The 22,130-nt window shown below is 47.5% G+C and overlaps 1 protein-coding gene and 1 long non-coding RNA gene across 2 annotated transcripts; both read left to right on the forward strand.

Moving 5' to 3' along the window:
* Positions 1-416: 416 nt before the first annotated feature.
* On the forward strand, positions 417-3,356 carry LOC135377174 (uncharacterized). The gene has a single exon (XM_064609460.1). The coding sequence runs from the start codon at positions 417-419 to the stop codon at positions 3,354-3,356; it is 2,940 nt and encodes a 979-aa protein (XP_064465530.1).
* Positions 3,357-4,783: 1,427 nt separating this feature from the next.
* LOC135401146 (uncharacterized) lies at positions 4,784-21,531 on the forward strand. Its single transcript, XR_010424732.1, has 3 exons — positions 4,784-4,927; positions 5,049-5,149; positions 21,254-21,531. It is a non-coding gene; the product is annotated as an uncharacterized LOC135401146 (long non-coding RNA).
* Positions 21,532-22,130: the final 599 nt, after the last annotated feature.

Raw genomic sequence — 22,130 nt, forward strand, 5'->3', positions numbered from 1 at the left:
GAGCCAGTGAATTATAAATAGGGGAAAAATGCCATTAAAGAAATAAGTAAATTATGCTTGACGTGTTTGAAATTCAAACTTACAGGTTAAGTTGGCTTCTATGGCTGCACGTAGAGAAACAGATAGTCATGGAACGATGCGACAGCACCAGAGGACACGTGTTTCGCCGTGTTTGCGGCTCGTCAGCCCTGGGTACCCGCGCATCGTTCGGGATTGGTAAACCAGGGGTCACTCAGCGAGCTATATACACCTGGGAGGGTGACTGAGCACTCCTCAATGCCACAGTGCGAGCCAGTGAATTATAAATAGGGGGGAAAGGCCATTAAACAAATAAGTAAATTATGCTTGACGTGTTTGAAATTCAAACTTACAGATTAAGTTGGCTTCGCTCCAAGGCGCGAGAGCTAGCCGGACAGATGACGTACAGCTCCGACAAAGGCGCTCCTGAGACAAATGCGAACGCCGTGACGTCAGACGAATCGCCGAAGTCAGATCAGACCAGCGATATCGAAGTTAGCGAGAAAAACTCGGACATGCAGTCTAGTAAAGATACTGAAAATTCAGACGAGTGCGGGGCGATCTTGGCGCCAGTATCTAACAGTTTCCAATCGCTGGCGAAAGTAGATCAAGCTGCTTTGGCAGCAGAGCAAAAGAGCGACCCATCGATACGTAACCTGTGTGATAGCGTTAAAGAGGGCGTTGCTAGAAAGAACATCTCATTCTACGAAAAACAGAACTTGCTGTATCGGCGATACAGGGATAAAAACGGTAGAGTGTTTGACCAAGTAGTCGTTCCACAAAAGTACAGGGAAGATCTCCTGCATTTGTCTCACAGCAATGCGTGGTCAGGGCACTTAGGCGTTCGAAAGACTAAGGCTCGTCTAACTGCGGAGTATTACTGGCCAGGTTGCTGGAAAGACATCGAAAACTGGGTGAAATCATGCGATACATGCCAACGCGTGGGAAAGCCGACAGATCAGCGGAAGGCCCCAATGTGTCTCGTGCCAATAATCACCGAGCCCTTCCGCAGGCTGGTGATTGACATTGTCGGTCCCTTACCCGCGACAGAGCAAGGACATCGCTACGTTCTAACAGCGCTGTGTCCAGCCACGAAGTTCCCCGAGGCCGTAGCTCTAAGGGAATTGAATTCCGTGCAAGTGGTAGACGCGCTCCTCTCCATATTTGCTAGGGTGGGCTTCCCCGCAGAAATCCAGAGCGACAATGGCAGTGTTTTCACGAGCAACCTCACAACTACCTTCCTAGAGAAATGTGGCATGAAAATAATCCATAGCTCAGTGCATCATCCTCAATCCAACAGCGTGGAGAGGATGCATTCCGTCCTCAAAAGAGTGCTGAGAGCACTATGTTACGAGCACAAAACTAACTGGGAGTCATGCCTTCCGGCAACCATGTTTGCGCTGCGTTCTGTAGCACACGAGAGCACGGGATTTAGTCCGGCCGAGCTTGTGTACGGGCGTTCGCTACGAACACCTTTGCGAATGTTGAAGGAGTCTTGGGAGGGAAAAGGAGAAGACCCAAATGTAGTCCAGTACATTTTAGATCTGCTCGATAGATTGTACAGAGCTAGAGAAGTAGTAAGAGCAAACATGAAGTCTGCTCAGGAGAAATCAAAGAAATACTACGACAGATCGGCAAAAGCAAGGACCTTTCAAGTAGACGACAGGGTCATGCTTCTGAAACCGTCTAAACAAAACAAATTGGACGTAAGATGGGAAGGCCCAGCTCGCGTAGTACAGAAGCTTTCTGAGACCAACTACGCCGTAAAAATGGAAGGCAAGCGTAAGGACATCCAGCTGTTTCACTGTAATCTAATGAAACCGTACCGGGAGCGCGAGGCAGTGGTAAATCTAACTCTGAACGCGCCAGAGGAGATGTCACAGGACATACCCACGGCAGTTGGTAGCCCAGAATTTACCATTGAAGAACTCCTCCGAAAGATAGTGAACAGTGGGACGCTTCCTGAAGACCAGTTGAGAGATGTAAAACAGATATTTTCAGAATACCAGGACGTATTCTCGAGCAGACCGGGAAAAACAAATTTGGTGGAACACGACATCGAGCTACTTAGTAATGAGCCGGTTCGTTCCAAGCCCTACCGAGTATCCCCGAGGCAAAGAGAGATCATAGAGAGCGAGATAAAACGAATGCTACATCTAGGTATCATCGAGCCTGGGGAAAGCGATTTTACATCCCCATTGATACTAGTAGAAGTGCCCGGAAAGGACGCCCGACCGCGCGTAGATTATCGGAAGTTGAATACCATTACCCGTGATCAAACGTATCCGATACCGAATATCGAGGAAAGGGTGGAAGTCGTAAGTAAGGCGAAGTACATCTCCACCCTAGACCTCGTTCGCGGGTACTGGCAAGTCCCTTTAACGGAGCGCGCAAGCAGATATGCCGCCTTTGTTTCCCCGTTGGGAACATTTCGCCCAAAAATGCTTAGCTTTGGGTTAAAGAACGCTCCCTTTTGCTTTTCGAGCCTTATGGACCGCGTGCTAAAAGGGCTGGGAGATTTCGCACTCCCGTATCTAGATGATATCGCCATCTTCTCGGACAGCTGGGAAGAACACATTCGGCATCTTCGAACCGTGCTGGAAAGGCTTCGCGACGCAGGACTCACGGTGCGTGCGGAAAAATGTCAGATCGGGAAGGCCGAGGTCACGTATTTAGGGCATGTGATAGGACAGGGATATCGCCGTCCAGCCGACGTGAAGATCGCAGCTGTAGCAGAGTACCCGCGACCAACTACCAAAACCGAGCTCAGAGCGTTTCTAGGACTCGCGGGGTACTACCAGCATTATATCAGAAGTTACTCCAGTATCGCTAGTCCCCTAACCGATGCTTTGAGAAAGACTGAACCGAATGTCATCAAGTGGGATGACACAAAGGAAAGGGCCTTCCGCGAGTTAAAAGAGGCACTCACACACAAGCCTATCTTAAAGGCTCCGGACTATAACCGCACGTTCTTCGTGCAGTGTGACGCCAGCGATCGTGGCATTGGTGCAGTCCTTTGTCAGTTAGATGAAGGCGGTCGTGAAAGACCAATTCTGTATATAAGTCGCAAACTGACGGGGCGAGAAGAAGCCTACTGCGCCACAGAAAAAGAGTGCGCATGCTTAATCTGGGCAGTCCAAAAGCTCTCTTGCTATCTGTCCGGGTCCAAATTTGTAATTGAGACTGACCACTGCCCGCTAACGTGGCTGAAAAACATGTCCGCGAAGAATGGTCGACTGCTCCGCTGGAGCTTAGCGTTACAGCCTTATAATTTTGAGATAAAGTATAAGAAGGGAGCTGACAATGGTAACGCTGACGGGCTTAGTCGCTCTTTTTAGTTCAAAAGACGTGCTCCAAGTGGACCAAAATCTGTAAATATCTGGGGAAATGTTTGTATTTTTGCATTGCGTGAAAAGGATCCCGCATGGACGCGCTTTGACAGACAACTGTCTCACTTTGGGAGGATTGGCTGTGATCTGCACTGATGGGACATATTCTTGATTATTGGGGATAGCTGGGAATAAATCGTAGGGTTTGTCCTTATGTTGTTAAGTCTGGCAGACGATGCGACAAAACCGGCACTTGTCTGTGTTGGGATTGTGGTTTGGAGTGGTCGATTCTGTCACTGTTCTACCTTTGTTGTGTGCTCATTCTACCTGCAGTTACTATACAAGTGGGTCACCTTTCGAAGAAGGAAAACAGCAGGGAGGTCTCTTGGTCTGGCCTATTCGACGCCAAACACTTCTGCAAATTGAAAGCACGGCATCAGAGCATCCAAGTACTTCGTGCCACGATTGGACGTCCTGGCAATTAGAGTGCGCTTCTGCGATTCTGCATCAATCTAAAGGAGCAAGACTCAAGATCGCTCCTTCTCTTGATGGACCACCCGGCGGCGGGGTGATGTTACGAAAGAGCCAAGGTGAAAGGAATAGAAGTTAGAGGTCCTTCGAACCTTCGGCCAGACGACAAGGACGCACACCTGCCAGACGCTTTTAATCCCCATTGAGGAATCTGCACGATCCAAACCAACGCAGGAACAAAGGCCTACCCCAAGTTGGAAAGAAAGGGACGCAGTCTAAGTGCTTCCACAGCTCCAAGGGATTTCTGGGAAACCGTGGTGCCATATCCAGCGAAGGTCAACGGTGGCTCCTTTGTTCAAGCCTTTAAAAGCGCTGCGCGCCATTTTGTACTGCTCACTCGCATACTGACATGTCACTGTAAATAAACCTGTATAGTTTTCCTTCCCTGGCTGTGTCGGCTCGCTACCACGTCGACTCGGAACCCATGTCGCAACAAGCCCACAAAGTCTGCCGATTGCTGTTCCCATTGCGAGGTGGCTTCGTTTCTCTTCTTCACTAGCGTCCGTGGCAGTGTGCACTCTTCTCGTTTGTTGAAATGCCAAAAGTGAGTTACAAACAGAAACTTTGCAAGGAATGGCTTCGGGACCCTGTGCTAAGGTACGGTTCAGAACGGCGGCAGATTGGACGAAACGGTATAGTGCTGGTTCTAGTACTTCGGTGTGGTGCTGGCACGCGAAGAGCTGCTTCGAGTACGACCTCCCCGGTACGACGACGAAGAAATGAACGAGAATGCGAAGCACGCTCCAGAACACGGCTCACGGCCATTATCTCATTGGTAGAAGAAGAAGAAGAAGAAGAAGAAGAAGAACACCATACGCAGAGGTGAAATTACATAACTCTCAACGTGTTCATGCACTTTTCAGCGTTGAGCGGTTTTAGCGGCTTCTTCGCAAAATTTAGCGGATTCTACCGGAATCGGTTGGCTACTTTGGCGGATCATTCGTCTAGAATGTTGGCAACACTGCAAAGCCAAGCCCTCCTTCCATAAACAAGAATCTGTGTGCGGAAAACATGGCGGGAAAGTTGTGCATCTGTGTTACAGAAAACTTGTACGTATTGTATTTTGAAGCCATTTTGTATACTGTTTGATGCTACACTAGTTACACGGGCAATGTTGCTGAAACTGTCTCACTTGAGGTCTACGACATGTACGTCTTTTTGCTTCCAAAGGTGCAAGCTCGCATTAGCCTGAGTCTGGGCACACAGAGGGACGACAGGAACACACGACTCGCTTTGTTCTTGCATTTTTTCACGGATGCCAATTAGTCACGGTGAGCATGATTGGACCCGTATATATGTATTATAGAACTGAAAGCAAAGGCTGACAGCTACGCATCCTAAGCGTTATGCACGCAAGCCCTGCTTTCCGTTTGTTCAGGGTTGATGCGCATTACAGCCATTACACTGGATAGCACGAATCACGTGGCTCATTGGTTAGCGTGCTGGCCATGTCACGTCGAGACTGGGAGGTACCCGTGTTCGAATCCCGGTGCCGACCGTGGTGTCTGGGGTTTTCCGTTGGTTTTCCCTTAGAAGTCGGCCCATGACGCACATTCCTCTAGGGCGTCAGTCGAGACGTTGCCCACCGCTGTGAGGCCTCCGGAAAAGCACAATAGACCCATTTCAAAAATGAGCGCCACCTGTTGCGCTTTCGTCGAACTGAGCTGCGCCGGCCATGTTGCGGGAGAAGCCGACGCGGTTACTTCCCACTATTCCCTCTGGAGCAGACTGCAGACTAAATCAACCTATGACCTGTTGTGAATTTATATTTGTTTTTCTCTTCGTTGAAATGTGTAAATGATGTAAAAGTACACATTTGACATTTATTTGACATTATTCACATTTGAATCTTTCTTTTCAAGTGTTTATTTGTTTTATACTTGACAGTCAGAAAATATAGGCAACAGTGTTTGAAAATCGAAATGTGTCAGCTTTGGCTACACAACAAAATCAACGCACCGTGTCCCTGAAATTGCCATTTGCCCGAGAACTTGGTTGTTCTCGTGATTTCTCCTTAGTGAATCAGCGACAAAAATTGGGCGGGTGGTATAACACCATAAAAAATTTAAACCCCCAGTGTTGGGGTTCATGGTTGTGGACAATGATGGGAAGTAGTTAACTACATCTAGTTAAACTACTGCATAGTAGTTAAAAAGTTGTTAGAAGCTATCTCTGGGAATGTAATTATAACTAGTAGTTATACTACATTTTTCTGTACTTAACTACAGCAGTTATGTTACTGCGGGCTACAACTACTTCGCATTTTATGACCTCTTCTCCAACCTGCTTCGGAGCTCTTCCCAAGATTGTTTAGGATGGGCGAAATAAAATTTTCTGCTTTGCGCGTCACATGCCGGTATAAGAAACCAACAGCATGGTTAACTGGAGAAAAGGTTTACTGTCATGAATTCTACTAACTGTCTCGCTTGAGCTGGGGTCACTAAATAGAGAGAGAACGGAGTAGCGACACTGAGCCACGCCGGTGAGCCAGCCCGCCATCTTGGGTCCGGTGCGCCTGCGTCGCCTAGCAATGGGACGCCAATCTGCCCTTTCTCCGCCGGAGAACAGCGCGCAGTCGAGCCAGCTAACAACCGAGGTAACCGATTTTGGATGGAGGGGACTCAACATGGACGGCGCGTTCTTGGAAAGAGAAATCACGTGATACGATCGGCCCAATCGCGGACACCGAAAAGTGCCTCTGGCGAGGAAAAGGAATGCTATACCCTATACCCCTAATTATTGGCTCTAGGTTGCGCTGCTTAGCGGCTCTAACAAAAGGAAGGAAATCTAAAGGAAAACTAAACTAAAACTAAAGGAAAAAGGAAAGATGTCTTTGTAGCCAAACCGAGGACACTTCCAGACAAGAAGCCTAGGAATGCTGAGCTATAGTTGTGTTCAACTTAAGAAGGAAAAGCAGCCTAGTGCGTCAGCTACATGAGCTGTTGGAGATAAGGAGATACAATAGCGCGCCAAGAGAAATACTGCAGCGCCACCAAGCGCCATCAGTAGGGGAGCGCCGCGGCGCAGTGTCATTGGCCGGTCCTAACAGCCAATAGACCGTTTACAGCAGCAAGTTGCTTCGGGCGCTAATAGATGGCGCCACAGTAGCCACGCCATTGCTTGCCTCCTGCGAGTGCCTTTGCCTATGTGAGTGCTTCCGACCTTTTTTGCCGCTATGCTACAGTTCTGTGCAAAATCTGAAAAAGCAGAGGGAAGACCTGTTCCGTGATTGAGTGTAGAAACTGTGACAGAGATCTGATCGTGTGGGACGAAGCTGTTTGTTAAATTCACGACCCGTCGCTATACAAAGACTGCCCGCGTTCGAGGCATTTTGCAATGCACGGGTTTCCACAGAGAGAGAAAAACAAGCTGATTTGACAACGGTAGGTATCGAATCTTCAGAGGAAGGATTTCAAATCGGGAAGGATTTCAAGTCAGCGAGGGTAAGTAATGCAGCCCTCAAATTGGCGCAGCATTTCTGTGTGAGCCCCAAACTCTGCTGTAGGCGTTGGCTGCTGCTTGTGAGAATAAACTTCCCCAATAGTAGCAGGGGTCACGTTCCTCGCAGTTGAACCGTTCCACGTACATGCCTTGTCAGTGCACGAAGCACTCGTGAGCCCCTTGTTTGTCGCCTCTACAACCTTGATGACCAGTGTACAAATATGACTGCACCTGCTGCTCAAACCCGCTTTACATGTGCATGCTGCCGCCAAAGTGGGCCCGAAGCGAGTCTCTCTACTACACGTTCTGCTCACTGTTTGTGTCGACCTGATGTCGGCCTTTAAAATTCGTACACCATCGTTGCACTGGCACAGTACTACACCGACATGGCCGCTGTCAAACAGCTTCCTTGCGTTTGCGAATTCTCTGTATTTCAGCGCAGGCTTTCCGTCTCCCTCTAGCTCGTTGATCATGTGGTTGTATACATCTGAAATCAACAATAAAAGTATGCTACTACATAACGACAACATAACAGCCCTTACATGCATATCTTTCCCAGGTAGTTGTAACAACAATATTATAAAACACTGAAGCTTTCCTTTAGTGGCTACAAGCTCTCATGTACCCCAACTCTTGCGATAAAAACCAAGAAATCACGAGCTTACGATATTACACTATGAACGTACCCACAACGTAACGTATGCCCAACAAAAGAAGAGAAAAAAAAACGCCGAAATATATAGTAACTCGAGCATAGTGGGGCCGATCTGTGGGACGCACGAGGACAGAAATGTCACTCTAAATCAAGCAAATCACTCACCTGAGCGTTGAAGCTTCGGCCAAAGCCTCATGACATCCTTCCATCCGGAATTCATTGCAAAAAGTTTAAAATCGTGGAAAGCGTCTCTGGGTTGCACCGCCGCACTACGTGCGCCATGTCAACAGGCAGTCGAAAGAGAAGGCAAGCAGTGGCGCGCAAGGTCACGTGCGCTAAGATGGCGGCGCCCAGATAACTCTGCTGTAAACGGTCTATACGGAAGCAGAGTGATTACATTAACTCGCGCAGGAAGGAGCGTGACCTCTCTGTGTCCAAAATAATGGTGCCGTGATGTTACACGTAAGGTTCGTCTGCCCTGTATCGCGACATGCTGCTCGTGCCGCAGGGTATTACTGCGGCTAATTTCGACCACCTGGGGTTCTTTTGAGGTGCGCCGGAAATCTCCAACACGCAGTGCTGGAAGCAATGTTTAACTCCCCCACACTGCTACCATCCTCGGCCGGGATCGAACCAGTGAACTTGAGTTCAGCAAGCCAACAATATTACCGTCTGAGCTACCGTGGCCTGCTCTCTGTGGTGTCCAGCCATATCCTACATGCGGCGCAGTAATATTTTGAAAGCTGACGGGCTAGATTTCTTCTTCTTCTTCTTAGAGGGGCCGTAAACAGGTACAAAAGGTGCACATTTTTTTGTGTTATATTAATGAAATTTATGCAGTGAAAACTCCTTGCAATTACTAACGCTCAAAAACAAAAGGCGCTTGCATACGGATGAAATATTCACTGCACTCTTTCGCATTTTAGCTCCGCCCCGCGCTCTAACTTTACGTCATTTTGACGTAGCGCTTTCATCGCCAATTACGATCGAGTGTTCCACGTATGATTTTATTTCAAATGGGGAATTGGACTAGATGAACGTGAATCCTCTTCTATTCAAAATCTAAACAATTACAGCCTCAAACTGAAAAAGAAATGCGTTTAATTTAGGTATCATACGCGCACTACGTTTTCTGGGCAGTAGCACACCACGAGCGCGAATGAATATCCGGGACTACAGTTCCGGAATCTTAGGTATGTGCGCGATGGAACATCTTCGTCATCTTCGAATGGTTCCGACAACTGGGCTGCCGTACTTTGGTTTGAGCCACGCGGCATCGCGTCACTAGCTCGCGTGGTACAGTGGATAGCGTGCTGGCCATGTCACGTCGTGACTGGGAGGAACCCGGGTTCGAATCGCGTCATGTGATAGCAGCCCAACTGTTGACGTTTGCGCCAGCCGTAGATGTTGAAGATGTCATGACGTTGAAATTCGGAACCACGGAGCGCAAAACGTCGGTTCACACAAACAAACTGAGCGCTCCGACTCACAGCTGATAACGAAGTATGTTTATTGGCTGGTAATTTGAAACGTCATGTGCGCAGCTCGGCCCCCCGATTTGACGGCAAAACGCTACGTAGCCATGTGACGTATGCGTGGTGGAGAGAGGCTCGCTGGTTACTCATCTTTGAAAGCAGTTGTATGGGTCAATGAGCTGGCACGAGCCGAACGAAATGTATATTTGGGTATTATGATCTGCGCTCTTTCATGGGGTATCATTATTTCAGAAATGTTTGGTGGCCTGTTTACGGCCCCTTTAAGTTGTTAAAGGAAAATTTATTAAACTCAAGAACGGAATAAGAACTGCTACTTCCCACGTTAGTTGACGTACACCTTACATACACATATGCTTACAAACCACTCTAGATCCACTACTTCACACTTCCTTACATATATACATACAAACATACATACATACAAACAAACATACATACAGTACTCCCTAAGACCACCACCCTAGATGTCTGCGATTATGTACAGTATGGAATGCAGTGCATAATAAGTAGGAATATATACACAGGTGCAGAGTATTTACAGGGCAAATAAGAGCACGTGAATGACGTTCATGGGGGCGCACCAGAGACGGTCACACACCCATTGTGATACAAGATCGAGGGGTGATACCATTTGCGCGCGAACCCCTGCACACCTAAAGCGAGTAGTTCGTGCTGTAACACTTTGGTGAGCAAAACGCGCACGTTGCGAACCAACAAGAAGATAGGCGTCGTCCGCTGACGTCGGGCCACAGCAGAACAACGAGCTTTCCACAGCACAGAAGCACCACACGCGGTGAGCAATACACTTAGCCGATGTGGCCACCTACGGTCGAACTGTACAGGACACAAGATGCGTGTGGACCGCCTGACTATGCTCCAGAACGTACGAGCAACGTGACACTCGAAGATGACATGTTGGTTAGTCTCCTGGTGCGTACAATATGGACAAATGTCTGACGTTGTTACATTCCACGTGTGGAGACGATCACGAGTAGGCTGGATTCCCCAGGCAAAGCTCCACATGACGTCTCGTAGAAATCCAGGCAGAGAGGCGCATACAGTTGCCCACAATATGTTTGCCGCTTGCTCCATTCGTCTTCGCACACCGTCACATGTTGTGACACTGTTCTGTAGCACCTTCTTTGCCATGGAAGAGGCTGAAGCAGATGCCAAGCTGCGGACGGGGACAATGGACGACAGTTTTTGGTGATATGCGCGAACGGCTGCATGGAAACGCTGAGGTACCACTGCTGCTTGCGGATCAACGGCCACGTGCAGGAATTCACTCAGAAACGGCGCCATCCAGTAGGTTAACAATACCTTAGAAGGGGTGTCATCGTCGCTAAAGAGACTTCGTAAGGTCGTACTCAGGGCGATTCCACGGTTCATAAGACCGAAGTCTGGCAAATTCACGCCGCCAACAGATTCGTCAAATGACAACACTGCACGTGCTATAGGCCCTCTTCGTTTCTTCCAAAAGAAAGAAAGAAAACATGAATGAATCCGGACCACAACTGCTTGTGGGGCTATTGAGATGTGGCTCAGATGCCACAAACGGCCTGATAAAATACACCGGAGAAGGTACGTTCGCTCTCGGTAAGAAAGTTCGTAGGGCGAGGCAGCTTCACATTTTGCTCGCAGCTCTTCAAGGGCCCTTGTCCAATTGTCAGCCGTAGGCCCACGATTGTCAAACACAACACCGAGTATCTTCAGCGAAGTGGCGTGCTGGAAGGGGAGAGACAGGTACTGCGCAGGATTCCCGAGGGGCATGAGCCTGGTCTTCTGGTAGTTCAGGGCACCCCCAGACACCGCAGCATAGGACTCGTACACACGCAATGCTTCGAATGCAGAGTCAACATTACGTAGAAGAACCGTTACATCATCAGCGTAGGCAGTCACCTTCCACTCGCCTGATTGTGGGAGAGGGAAACCACGGATCCCCGAATTCGTGTCAATGTTCCAGAGGAATGGGTCAATTACCAGGGTAAACAAAGCAGGCGAAAGAGGGCAGCCTTGACGCACTCCTCTTGAAACAGGGAATTCTCTCGAAAACCTTTGCAAGATGTACAAGGAACTACGATGGTTGCGGTAAAGGTGTTTGATTGCATTGCAGATCCATTCAGGGAAGCCATATGTCTCAAGCACAGCGAACATGCAACAATGGGCCACACGGTCAAACCCCTTCTTCTGGTCGAGGGACAACAGGGACCCATCCGATATTCGCATGGACACGTAGGGTAGCATATCTCTCAAACCTGATAGTGTATCATACATTGTTCGCCCTGGTACAGTGCAGGTCTGGGAATGGTGCACCACAGAAGGAAGAACGCTCTGAATTCGACAGGACAAGATAGATGTGACAAGCTTATAGTCGCAGTTCAGAAGCGTTATTGGACGCCAGTTTTCGGGATTGGCCAAATCACCACAGTTCTTTGGGAGCAGCACTATGTGCCCGGAGCCGAACGATTCTGGCAACGGAGCACCATCCAGGCTATTGCGCACCACTTCGAAAAAGAACCACCGAAGAGAAGGCCAAAAAGTCTTATAAAATTCTGAGGGAAGGCCATCAGGGCCAGGACTTTTCCCTGGTACTGTTCTTCGCACAGCAGTATCCAACTCTCCGATACAAAGAGGCTGCGCCAGTGCCTCTCGATCCACCTGAGGGAGGATTGGGAGTCCATCCAAAAAGGCATTGTGTCCGTTTACAATCGGCGAATCAGCGTACAAGGCCCGGAAGAAATCTTCAAATCCGCCGAGAACCTCATCAGGGTCTTCAGTAACGCTGCCATCAGATCGGCGGAAACTGGAAGACAGTCTGTGCTCGGTCTGCCGGGAGGAATGCAGATATGTCACAACACCGTGACCAGCGAGGGCCTGCGCTTGCAAATGGTTTTGTCGCATTTTTCCAGGAGGTGACTGAAGGGCGAGAAGGTAACGTTCCTGTAGAGTTTCCAAGTATTCTCTCATTAGTGGCGTCAGCGGTGCCCCTCTTCTCACGATGCGTATCTTTGCCGCCAGTCGTTTGAGGGCAGACGTCCGCTCACGTGCACGCTGACGACCCCACGACGAAAGTATGCCTCGCACCCAAACTTTAAAGGTTTCCCACTCCATTGCTGATGGCATGCGAACCGAAAGGTAATCTTCAATTTTGGTCTTCACATCGGCCACAACTCCGTCATCTAGCAGCAACGAGGTATCAAGACGCCAACGAACATTTCCGCCCACCAGAAACTGTTCAATATTGAGGGAAAGGATCACAGCATCATGATCACTCACGTGAACACCAAGCTGACGTGTGCTAGCTACTCTGCACCCCAAAATATGTGCCTGGAGAAAGGGCGGGACGCAGAAGCGATCTAGGCGGCTCGACGACTGGCCGCGAGACCACGTAGCTGCAAACGTCGAACCGTGTAAATGTGTCCAGGCATCAACGAGGCAGCGTTGCTCCAATAATCGGCGCAGCTCCCTGGCATTCCATGTTGGTCTGCCACGGCCCGGTCCACGAACATCGCGATCTGAGTCCACAACACAGTTGAAGTCCCCACACAAGACGGCGTCAGACGAAACAAAACTAGTGCGAAAATTATAGAAAAAGGAATTGGTCTCACTCACACGGGCAGGAGCATAAACGGTGAAAAATGTCAGTTTCCTGCACCCGACAAAGAAATCAAAACGAAGCGCACGCGCGTCTGCATCATATCTCGCATAGCTGTGGGACAACAAGTTGCGATTGAGTATAACAACTCCTACACCGCACTGATGCGCAGAGCCAAAGCTGAAGAATGCGCGGACATTGCATCGTTGAGTGAATGAGATGACATCCGCGTAACACGTGAAATGAGTTTCTTGTAAGAAGAGCAGGTCACAGTTCAAGCTGCGCGCGAATTGTATAACAGCTGTCTGCTTGGGCGCTGATCTGAGTCCTTGCACGTTAAGAGTCATGACATGAAGAGCCATAAGTGAATGTAAAAGAGCACAAAATATCAGTCGCATGAATCGTCTTCAGGAGATACAGCATGAACAGCATGAAGCCTAGGAGAACCAGTCCGCGGCTTCTTGTGATGGCGTTTCGGCTTCCCGTTGGATGCATCAGTCCCATCACCAGACGAGGTGAGGTTGGATTGGTGTTTCCTCACACAATTCCCAACAGGGGGCTCGTCGCTGTCGGAACGTTGCAGCGAATACACTGAAGTCGAAGTTTCACTGGTGCAGGAGCTTGGAGGAGATGATCTTACGTCTAGCCCCTTCATGTTGCCCTGGTCGGGAATAGCTGCCTCTACCACTACTTCTTCTACCATAGGGTAAGTTGGAGGGGGAGCACACGTCACAGGCCGAGTGCACAGATCGAGCGCATCGGATGCGGCCGCTCTGTCCTCCGGGATGGCGACGGCGTCCACTTCCATTTCAGCGTCACCAGTAGACAGCAAAGCAGAGTCGCTTCCCGAAATACTGACTCCGCCATCAGCGGCGACGTCGTCCGCTTGATGTTCAGGAAGGGTCTCTTCGGGTGCACAGGCCATATTGCTAACCTCTGGCAGAGGAGGAATGTCTGATGCCTGCATTTGATGTGAAGCATCTTCAGACGATGCGGTAGCCCTGGGCAAGTCTTGTTGTAGGCCACGCGCGGCCGAAGAATACGAACGTCGCATGGTGCAGTCAACCGTTGCGTGGTTGTGACCACAGCGACGGCACAGGGCGCGACAACCCGCCGTAGCGTGACCAAACACGGCACATCGTTCACAACGAGGGACCTTACAGTCGCTCCGGATATGGCCCTCAGAGCCGCATCTGCCACAAACTTTCTTGATGCCCTTGTAATCAATCATCGCCCGATCACTCCCAACGGATAGGAAGTTGGGCACTGGTTTTTCCATCTCAAACTTGACCAGGCGGATGCCGTTTCGGATATTCGGACGATCTTTGTAGACCGGAAACGAAAACGCTTTGACTGTTCCAAACGAAGCAAGGGCATGAACAAGAGCATCGTCGGAGACATACTCGGGGAGTCGCTTGACAGTTATGTATACTATCCTGGAAGTTGTAATAGGTTCCAACGGTACCTCAATATCGCCCATGACAACCTTGCCGGCTTCGAGGAAGGAGTCACGTGCACGTGTATGTTTCGCAGTCACTTGGAAGCTGAGGCCACCCTGGTGCTGAAGCGAGTGTACATGGTCATCACCGACCAAATCACAGACGGCATCGAGGACGCCGTCTACGGGAACCCCATCGGGGACAGTGAAGCTGAAAGCGTGGTCCTTGGGAGGTCTCACGGTGGCCAAGACCGGCGCCGCAGGGACGCTGGTAGACATGGTCGACATTTTGTAGAATCCTGGGGTAGACCACCCGACAGGAAGCCAACCCCGGGAGGCCACAAATAATTAAATCTCAAGAAACTTGGCAGAGCTCGATAAATGTGCGACTGTTCTGGAACACTTCTGAGCGCTCCGACTCACAGCTGATAACGAAGTATGTTTATTGGCTGGTAATTTGAAACGTCATGTGCGCAGCTCGGCCCCCCGATTCGACGGCAAAACGCTACGTAGCCATGTGACGTATGCGTGGTGGAGAGAGGCTCGCTGGTTACTCATCTTTGAAAGCAGTTATATGGGTCAATGAGCTGGCACGAGCCGAACGAAATGTATATTTGGGTATTATGATCTGCGCTCTTTCATGGGGTATCATTATTTCAGAAATTTTTGGTGGCCTGTTTACGGCCCCTTTAAAGGGACTCTGACCAGAAACTGTGGGAGCTCTTTCGTACCTGTAGTCGATAAAGCACCCAACAAGGACTCTCCATGCGAAAATTCACGCATTAAAACCCCACGGTTTCTCTAAACTCGAATTTTAAACATTCGACTTCATCCGAGTGCAGCACGCCTAGCGTCAAACCGAGAAAACATACGTTTATATAGAATATCCACCCCGGTCCACCATCAAGTTGACGTCAACACGGGGGCCACTCGCAACACCCACAATTGGCTCAAACGCGTCACGTGGTCACGCAATATCTGTCAATTTCCTTCATGAAATGGCATTTCTACGTTAATATGTTTTTGTTACAGAGCCTCAAAAAGAAAAATATACCCTGCATTTATCACCTGCAACAGTTTCTACGATTTTCTTTTCAATCTGTACACGGCGTTCGGTATATGCTTCCGTATCCGGTCAGCTGTAATGGATGCCGTATGCCGAGCTTGCGAACTGCGAACTTGTGTGACTCCCGGTTCATCCTCTTTGTTCGGATCATTGGGTTGGTGTTGGAGTTGGTCACCATATTCTGAACGTTTCACCTATCGTTGCGGTGTACTGTTCTTGATCTGCTGCGAAGCGACGAACCGCAACGGCAGTCACTCGCCTCAGCGAACTTCTGTCTGCTGCATCTCAAAGGAGCATGGGGACCTGATGATACCTTCATCTAAAGAAACCAAATGTGCTCTGGTGTGGTCCTGACGGAAAAGTAGTATCAACAAGGTTAACACATTTATTTTTCAGTTCCAAGTCTACGTACTGAAAACCATGCAGGTGCAGTCGATCATTCTCGTAGCTGTTGTGTAACGCGTATGCTTTCTTACATATCCCACAGAACCCTCCACTTTTTCGACCAAGTTATCGTTATGAGATCCTTCTGATGGCTTCTTACTAGGCTATGCCGCTCCGAAGCATTGAGATGACGAAGCGTCGTGGTAGCTGCACCTCTGCCTTCGAAAGATGAATCAGTCATTCCACACTGTGCTTACTGGCTTTGTGTAGAGTCTGGCAAATCCGACAGACTTGGACTGCCTTTTTCAAGAAAGTTTGAAATGTAAGTATGTGTATATTGGTTTCACTTATCCACCACATATTGAGCGTGTGTATGATTGTACTTTATATACTACAGCGTATCAGCGTACATTATTATTCAACACGTAGTGTGGCAAACTCGACATCAGTCACACAAAGCCAACAATTGCCTTTTCTTCAATTGCTTATTTTTTATCATATCATGTTTTTGTCTATATCTCAATTTACCAACCAACAAAGTATATTATTTTAGTATAATCGTCTGATATTTAACAAGTCACAGTTTTACCATGGTTTTGGCACACTATAGCCCGAGTTGCTTATGCGTCATTAAATTGAATCATCGTCATCTTCAACTGCCATTATTCAATTGAAGTGCCAGGTGGATATAATGATATGGCAAGATATATTTTTTTGCTGTCATCCTGGAATTGCTCATTTCAGAAGAATAGTCACCGTGAAGTTTGTTTTCGTTTTCAGAAACATTAAGAGGACTAAAACCAAACACTTTTCTTTCAGAGCATCCCTTATGCACCTGCATTTCAATTCCAATCTGTATTACAAGAATGACAGACCACTCAACAGAGATGAACATCTGAAAGTGAAAGAGCTGGAATGAAGATACGTTAATCTGTGTCAAAGGTTCTTAGTATGTGTGCGAATCGAGGACATAGGTCTCAAGCATATTCCTGTCTTCAGAAGAGGTGACAACTATGCTCCTTCTATCTATTAACCAGCTCCACTTTTTAGGGTTCCCTGTAAACTAATGGAGCACATCATGTACTACCACGTTGTCAACTAAGTTGACTCTGTCAATTTCTTTTTTTAAATTCCAGCATGGCTTTAGAAAAGGGTATTCAGGCAAAACTAACGTAGTGGAATTCGTTCACAGCATTTCAAACTGTCTTGATTTCTGGGTCCATGTAGATGTAGTATTCTTTTTATTTTGTAAGGGCTTTTGACACTGTGCTCTACGCTCGTGTGTTGGCCAAAGTAGCCTAATTAAAATTTGATCCTGCTACCTGGATATGCAGTTTCTCAACTAACCGTAACTGTGGCGACAACTCGTGAGGAGAACCTATCATATCGCCACCATGCAGCATTTGTTATATTACAATCGCTTCACATTTTAATCTAGTCAAAAGCAAGGCCTTTTGGTGATCGGTCTTGTATAATTACGTGCCCCTCCGTTATGTAACACCACACTGGGTTCTTCAACCTATGAGAGAGAAATAAATATATTGCCAAGTAAATTGTCTACAAGGCTCGTTATTCCATTTCGCCACACTACCACAAGCAATTGTTAGAGTAGTGGCCCAGGGTATGAAGCTCGCCACTAATCATCATTCAAACAAAGTTCATAATGTAAAATGCTTTACTCAGAACACTGGCTTAACACAACAATTAAGAATAAAGAGAGTAAACGTTTCATTGCCTATCCAGGTGGCATCATCCCTCCAACAGAGAACAATCAAAAACAACATCAAAGGAGTCAAACCGGTGGTCCGCATTCCTTTCATCCAATGTATTTCATACGCTATTTGGAGGGCACTGTGCCCATCAGGCATTTTGACTGTGCATATCCAGTTGAGTGCATAGAATCTGATGCAACCTACATTGGCGAGATAGACAAAAGACGTGGGACAAGACTAAAAGAGCCAGTTGCCAGGGCTACTAATGCTTAGCTTAACTAAACAGGACCGAATCAGTCTACCACTGCTGTCCTAAGGGACATATATTTTGATGGTGCAGTAACCTTTGCTCATGACTAGCGATGGGACCCTAGAAAGTTCTTAGAATCCTGCTTTATCAGGCGTGATGCTTCAGCCTGTAATACATACCGTGGCCCCCTATCGGATGTGTAAGATTCCCTCTTAGATAGGCTGATGTGCTCATCTTTGGCCTCTGTTGTACTGATGATGCCACCCGGATAGGCGACAAAACGTTTACGCTCTGTTTTTATTCGTTGTGTTGAGCGGTGTTTGCAGTAAAGGACGCTACATTATGAGGTTGTCACCCGGCTTTTGGAACATATTTTCAAATAAAGTTGTTGTTTTACAAAGCTCAATACATTGCAGAAATCATTCTTGTTGCCTATTGTTTTGGGGGTGCCATTCTAGCAGTCACATGAAGCACTGAAGGGCCAATTTAAAAAGTAAAGGCAGTCTGATTTATGTTCTTGCCGACATGGCACAGCGTATGTACGAGGTAGTTCCATTTCAGAAGCCTGAGAACACTCAAAGCAATTAGTGTGCTAGCATCAGATATGGTGTACAGCATTACATATTTGCTTTTGCTAGGGCAACTAAGAAGGGTGGATAGAAAGGCAGTTACAACCTGTTTCCACAAAAGACACTCAGATTCATTAGCAATTTCCTCTAAGAGAGCCAAGGCTTTTTCTAGATTACTAGAACATGGGTACCTGGTTATAAATAACAAGAATTCATCTACCAGAAGTCAGTGTTTCACACACCCTGCTTTCCATCAACACTATTAAAAGGTGTGACCCCCAAACCTACACAAAATTCCTGGAGAGTCTTTACTGGACACTGTTGCTGTCCCTCTCACCAGGTGCTCTCTAAGAACCCGATTCACAGTTCTGGATGCACTGCCTGAGCTAACTTCAGCATGCTTTCCCAACACGAATGGTAACTGCTATGAGGAGTGTTGTACTTACTGAAAGCAACATGAAATGCTGTACCTTGACAGGTAACGTTGATATCCTTCTTAAGACCGTAGAGAGATGTTCCTTGCTCCCTTTCTTCCAAATCTTACTATTAGACGCAAGCCCACTTGCCACCAAGCCAATGAGATGTGCCTCACAGTCAGTGCAATCAAGGGAATCAATCACTGAGGCTCAGAAAAGCTGTTTTCCATCGGGATCTGATCCAGCACTGAGCCGTGAGTAGCCCCGTGAAAGTACCAGGGTTTCTTCGAATTTTAGATGTGCCAGCATTTGTTTTCCTCCCCTCCTTCTTTTTATGTAGTAGCTGATTACTTTAGCCTTGTACTGCTTTGGAGATTGTGGAGATGATGTAAGAGGTGGAACTAGGCTTTATGCAAAATGAGGCAAAGTGTGACTATGTACAAATCTTCTCAGAATGTCTATGTATCATTCACACAAAGAGAGGATACGTGTTACATCTTTTTCCGGTTTTGATCTTTATTTATTTATGAATACGTCTCAAAGGCCATTGCAGGCATTACATGAGGGGGGACATCAACATGGGTCACTTAACAAATACGGAAGTTACAAGGAACATACATATTTGGAAGACAAGACTCTATTTTTTGTTCGTTCATCAGTCTTGCTCAAGAAATTGTTCACTGTAGCAATGGTACACAATGTCACGAAAGGAGTGCTCATCTATCGTTCCGCAAGACTCATTAAAAAGGACTAGTGTTGTGTTTCAACACAACATGTTGAACTCATGAACCATGCATCATCCTGAGAGCTATAGATCATCCTAAATACAGATGCTGAATTATTTTAAATGTGATAGACGAGCTGTGCGAAGAGGTACCCCCAGTTAGGATCTTGGGTACTTGAAGCCTGTGGCATTTTCTGTGGGAAAGGCTTGCCAGACCCTCTTCACTGCACAGGCTGGGATGACCATGATCTTGTTTTTTCCAAGCTTGTGCCATACTCACCTTGCAAACTGGCGATACGCAGTGTATCTGCATCGTCTACACAGATGTACATAAAATATAGTTTAGGCAAATAGGTAACCGGTTACAGTACAGTGTGTGTGCATTGTCATTTCTACATGTACCTGAGAGTAACTGCAGTTTACCTGCCCACATCTTGTACATTACTACACATGCTGTGTTCTTTTAGAACCCAAAATTGTTTTGCTTTTCACTGAATCGACAATCAAGAACACTCAATATCGCTAAAAACCTACGCTAAAACCTTATGCACAGGGCAATACATAAAAACGTGACTCGGGACACAGCACACTGACAATTACAAAACTGCCTATATTGGTTTTCTCCAGTTCAGAGTCGTGTACTGTATAGCCTTTTTATGCGCTGCGCCCTGTACTGGAGTTTTTAACGACTCTATTGCAGGACCAAACCAGTTTTGGGCGCCCAAATTTTAACATCGTTCGACAAGGACACATGTGACTTACTTGTGAATACAGTCGCTCATAGGTTCGCGCTGCCCACGGAGTTCAATATGTGACCTTCAGGACAGTCATATTGAAGAATAGAAGTTGGAAATCTTTGTGGGTTGTAATGCACTCATACTGCAGTCATTCGGCAGTGTTTTCGAGCTCCTTGCAGCACAAGCATTCGATCTCCTTCGGCATTATGACACACCAGCCACACCGGCACCATGAACAGCAAGTGCGCATTAGATATCAGAACACGAAATTTCTGAGAACGTTTACATGTTCGATCACAGTGTGCGTTAAAAAGCTCATCGCTTACCTGAAGACAGTCGACTCATGCTGTTTGCTTCATCTGTAACTGATGTTCGTAGAGCTCTAACTTCGTCTCGCATTCGCGGCATCGGCGACGTTTCGAAAGCCTACCGAGCTGTTCAGCACGCAGAATTTTCTTCTCGATGTCTCGATCGCAGAAAGGTCAGAAAGAAGTTCCGGGCTCGAAGTCTCCGCATTTCTGCCTTCGACGTCCATATTGAAGATCGCTTTCCGGACGGATGCCGGCGCTCTCACAAACTCACTAACAACAGAACTTCCGGTCCGGGCGCCCAATGAAACGTGGCCCTCGTGACTTCGTCACACACACGGAAATTGGCGGATGTCCACTGCAAAGAGGCTAGATTTCGGCCCCGATTGCGCGAGTTGAGGGGGAAAAGCGAAGCCGGTTTTCAGCTCCCTGTTTGGCAAACTTTGCCTCCGCGCACAGCCAAAATATTTCGCGTGTGGCTTGGAGGCATATTATACCTTCGTAATAGATGCAAACGAAATATTTGTCGAACTTCTGGTCAGAGTCCCTTTAAGTTGAACACGACTAGAGTCACATTTACCCAGGAAGGGCTCGAAGGATGCCACGTATCATCTTTGAAGCGACCACACGGAACAGCGGCAGCGGGCGGGGAGCCGTCGAGCGACGGGCTGAGATCCAGGACACGCCGCGCTGATTAGCCAGCGATGCTTGCAGAAGCATCTGTTCCCTCGCTCGCATCAACTTCATGGACGGATCGACGACCTTGGAGAAGCTTCTCTACTTCCTCTACTTCACCGACGCGCGCTTTCTACAATGTTCGCCGACTGGGTCATTCCACGTCAAACGTCCGAGTAAAAAATTTGACCATCGCAGATATTGTTTTAAAAAATCAGGCGGTGTTGTTATGATAAGAAAACATTACTGATCATCTTTCTGCGCGTTAAAAATTTTTTTCGCCTTGAAATTTGAATATGAAATTGACGGAAATTCGCAGAACCGCACCTTCCAAAAACTAATCGCGCTGCGTAATGGAGAATGAAATTGGGCATATTTTTGGACGGGATGGCAGCTGAGATAATGATGCTAGCACCTGAAGTCTCAAAACGCACTGTGGACATGTTCCGTGCAATTTCAATGGCATGCAAAACACTGCCAAAATTGCAAACTTTGCCATTTTATTTCACGCACATGCAGAACACAAGAGCGTTTGAAATAATTTATAGGCAAGATACTCTAGGGCTGTACAGGATTAAAAATTGCCGTCCAGAAAAACGGAGGACAACTTATCGAAAAAAATACGTTAAATTGTCATTTTTTCTGAAAAACGGTAAGTTTGGCTCGAAATATCGAAAATGGTGGGCCGCGCAAAATACGAGGGAAGCTCCCTGAGATAGTATCAGGTGCATTGAGCGGTCTGAGAAAGTTTCAAAAAGGTATTATTTTTTGTTTCCGAAAAAATAA

This window comes from Ornithodoros turicata, chromosome 1 (genome assembly GCF_037126465.1).
Source record: "Ornithodoros turicata isolate Travis chromosome 1, ASM3712646v1, whole genome shotgun sequence".
Taxonomy (NCBI): domain Eukaryota; kingdom Metazoa; phylum Arthropoda; class Arachnida; order Ixodida; family Argasidae; genus Ornithodoros; species Ornithodoros turicata.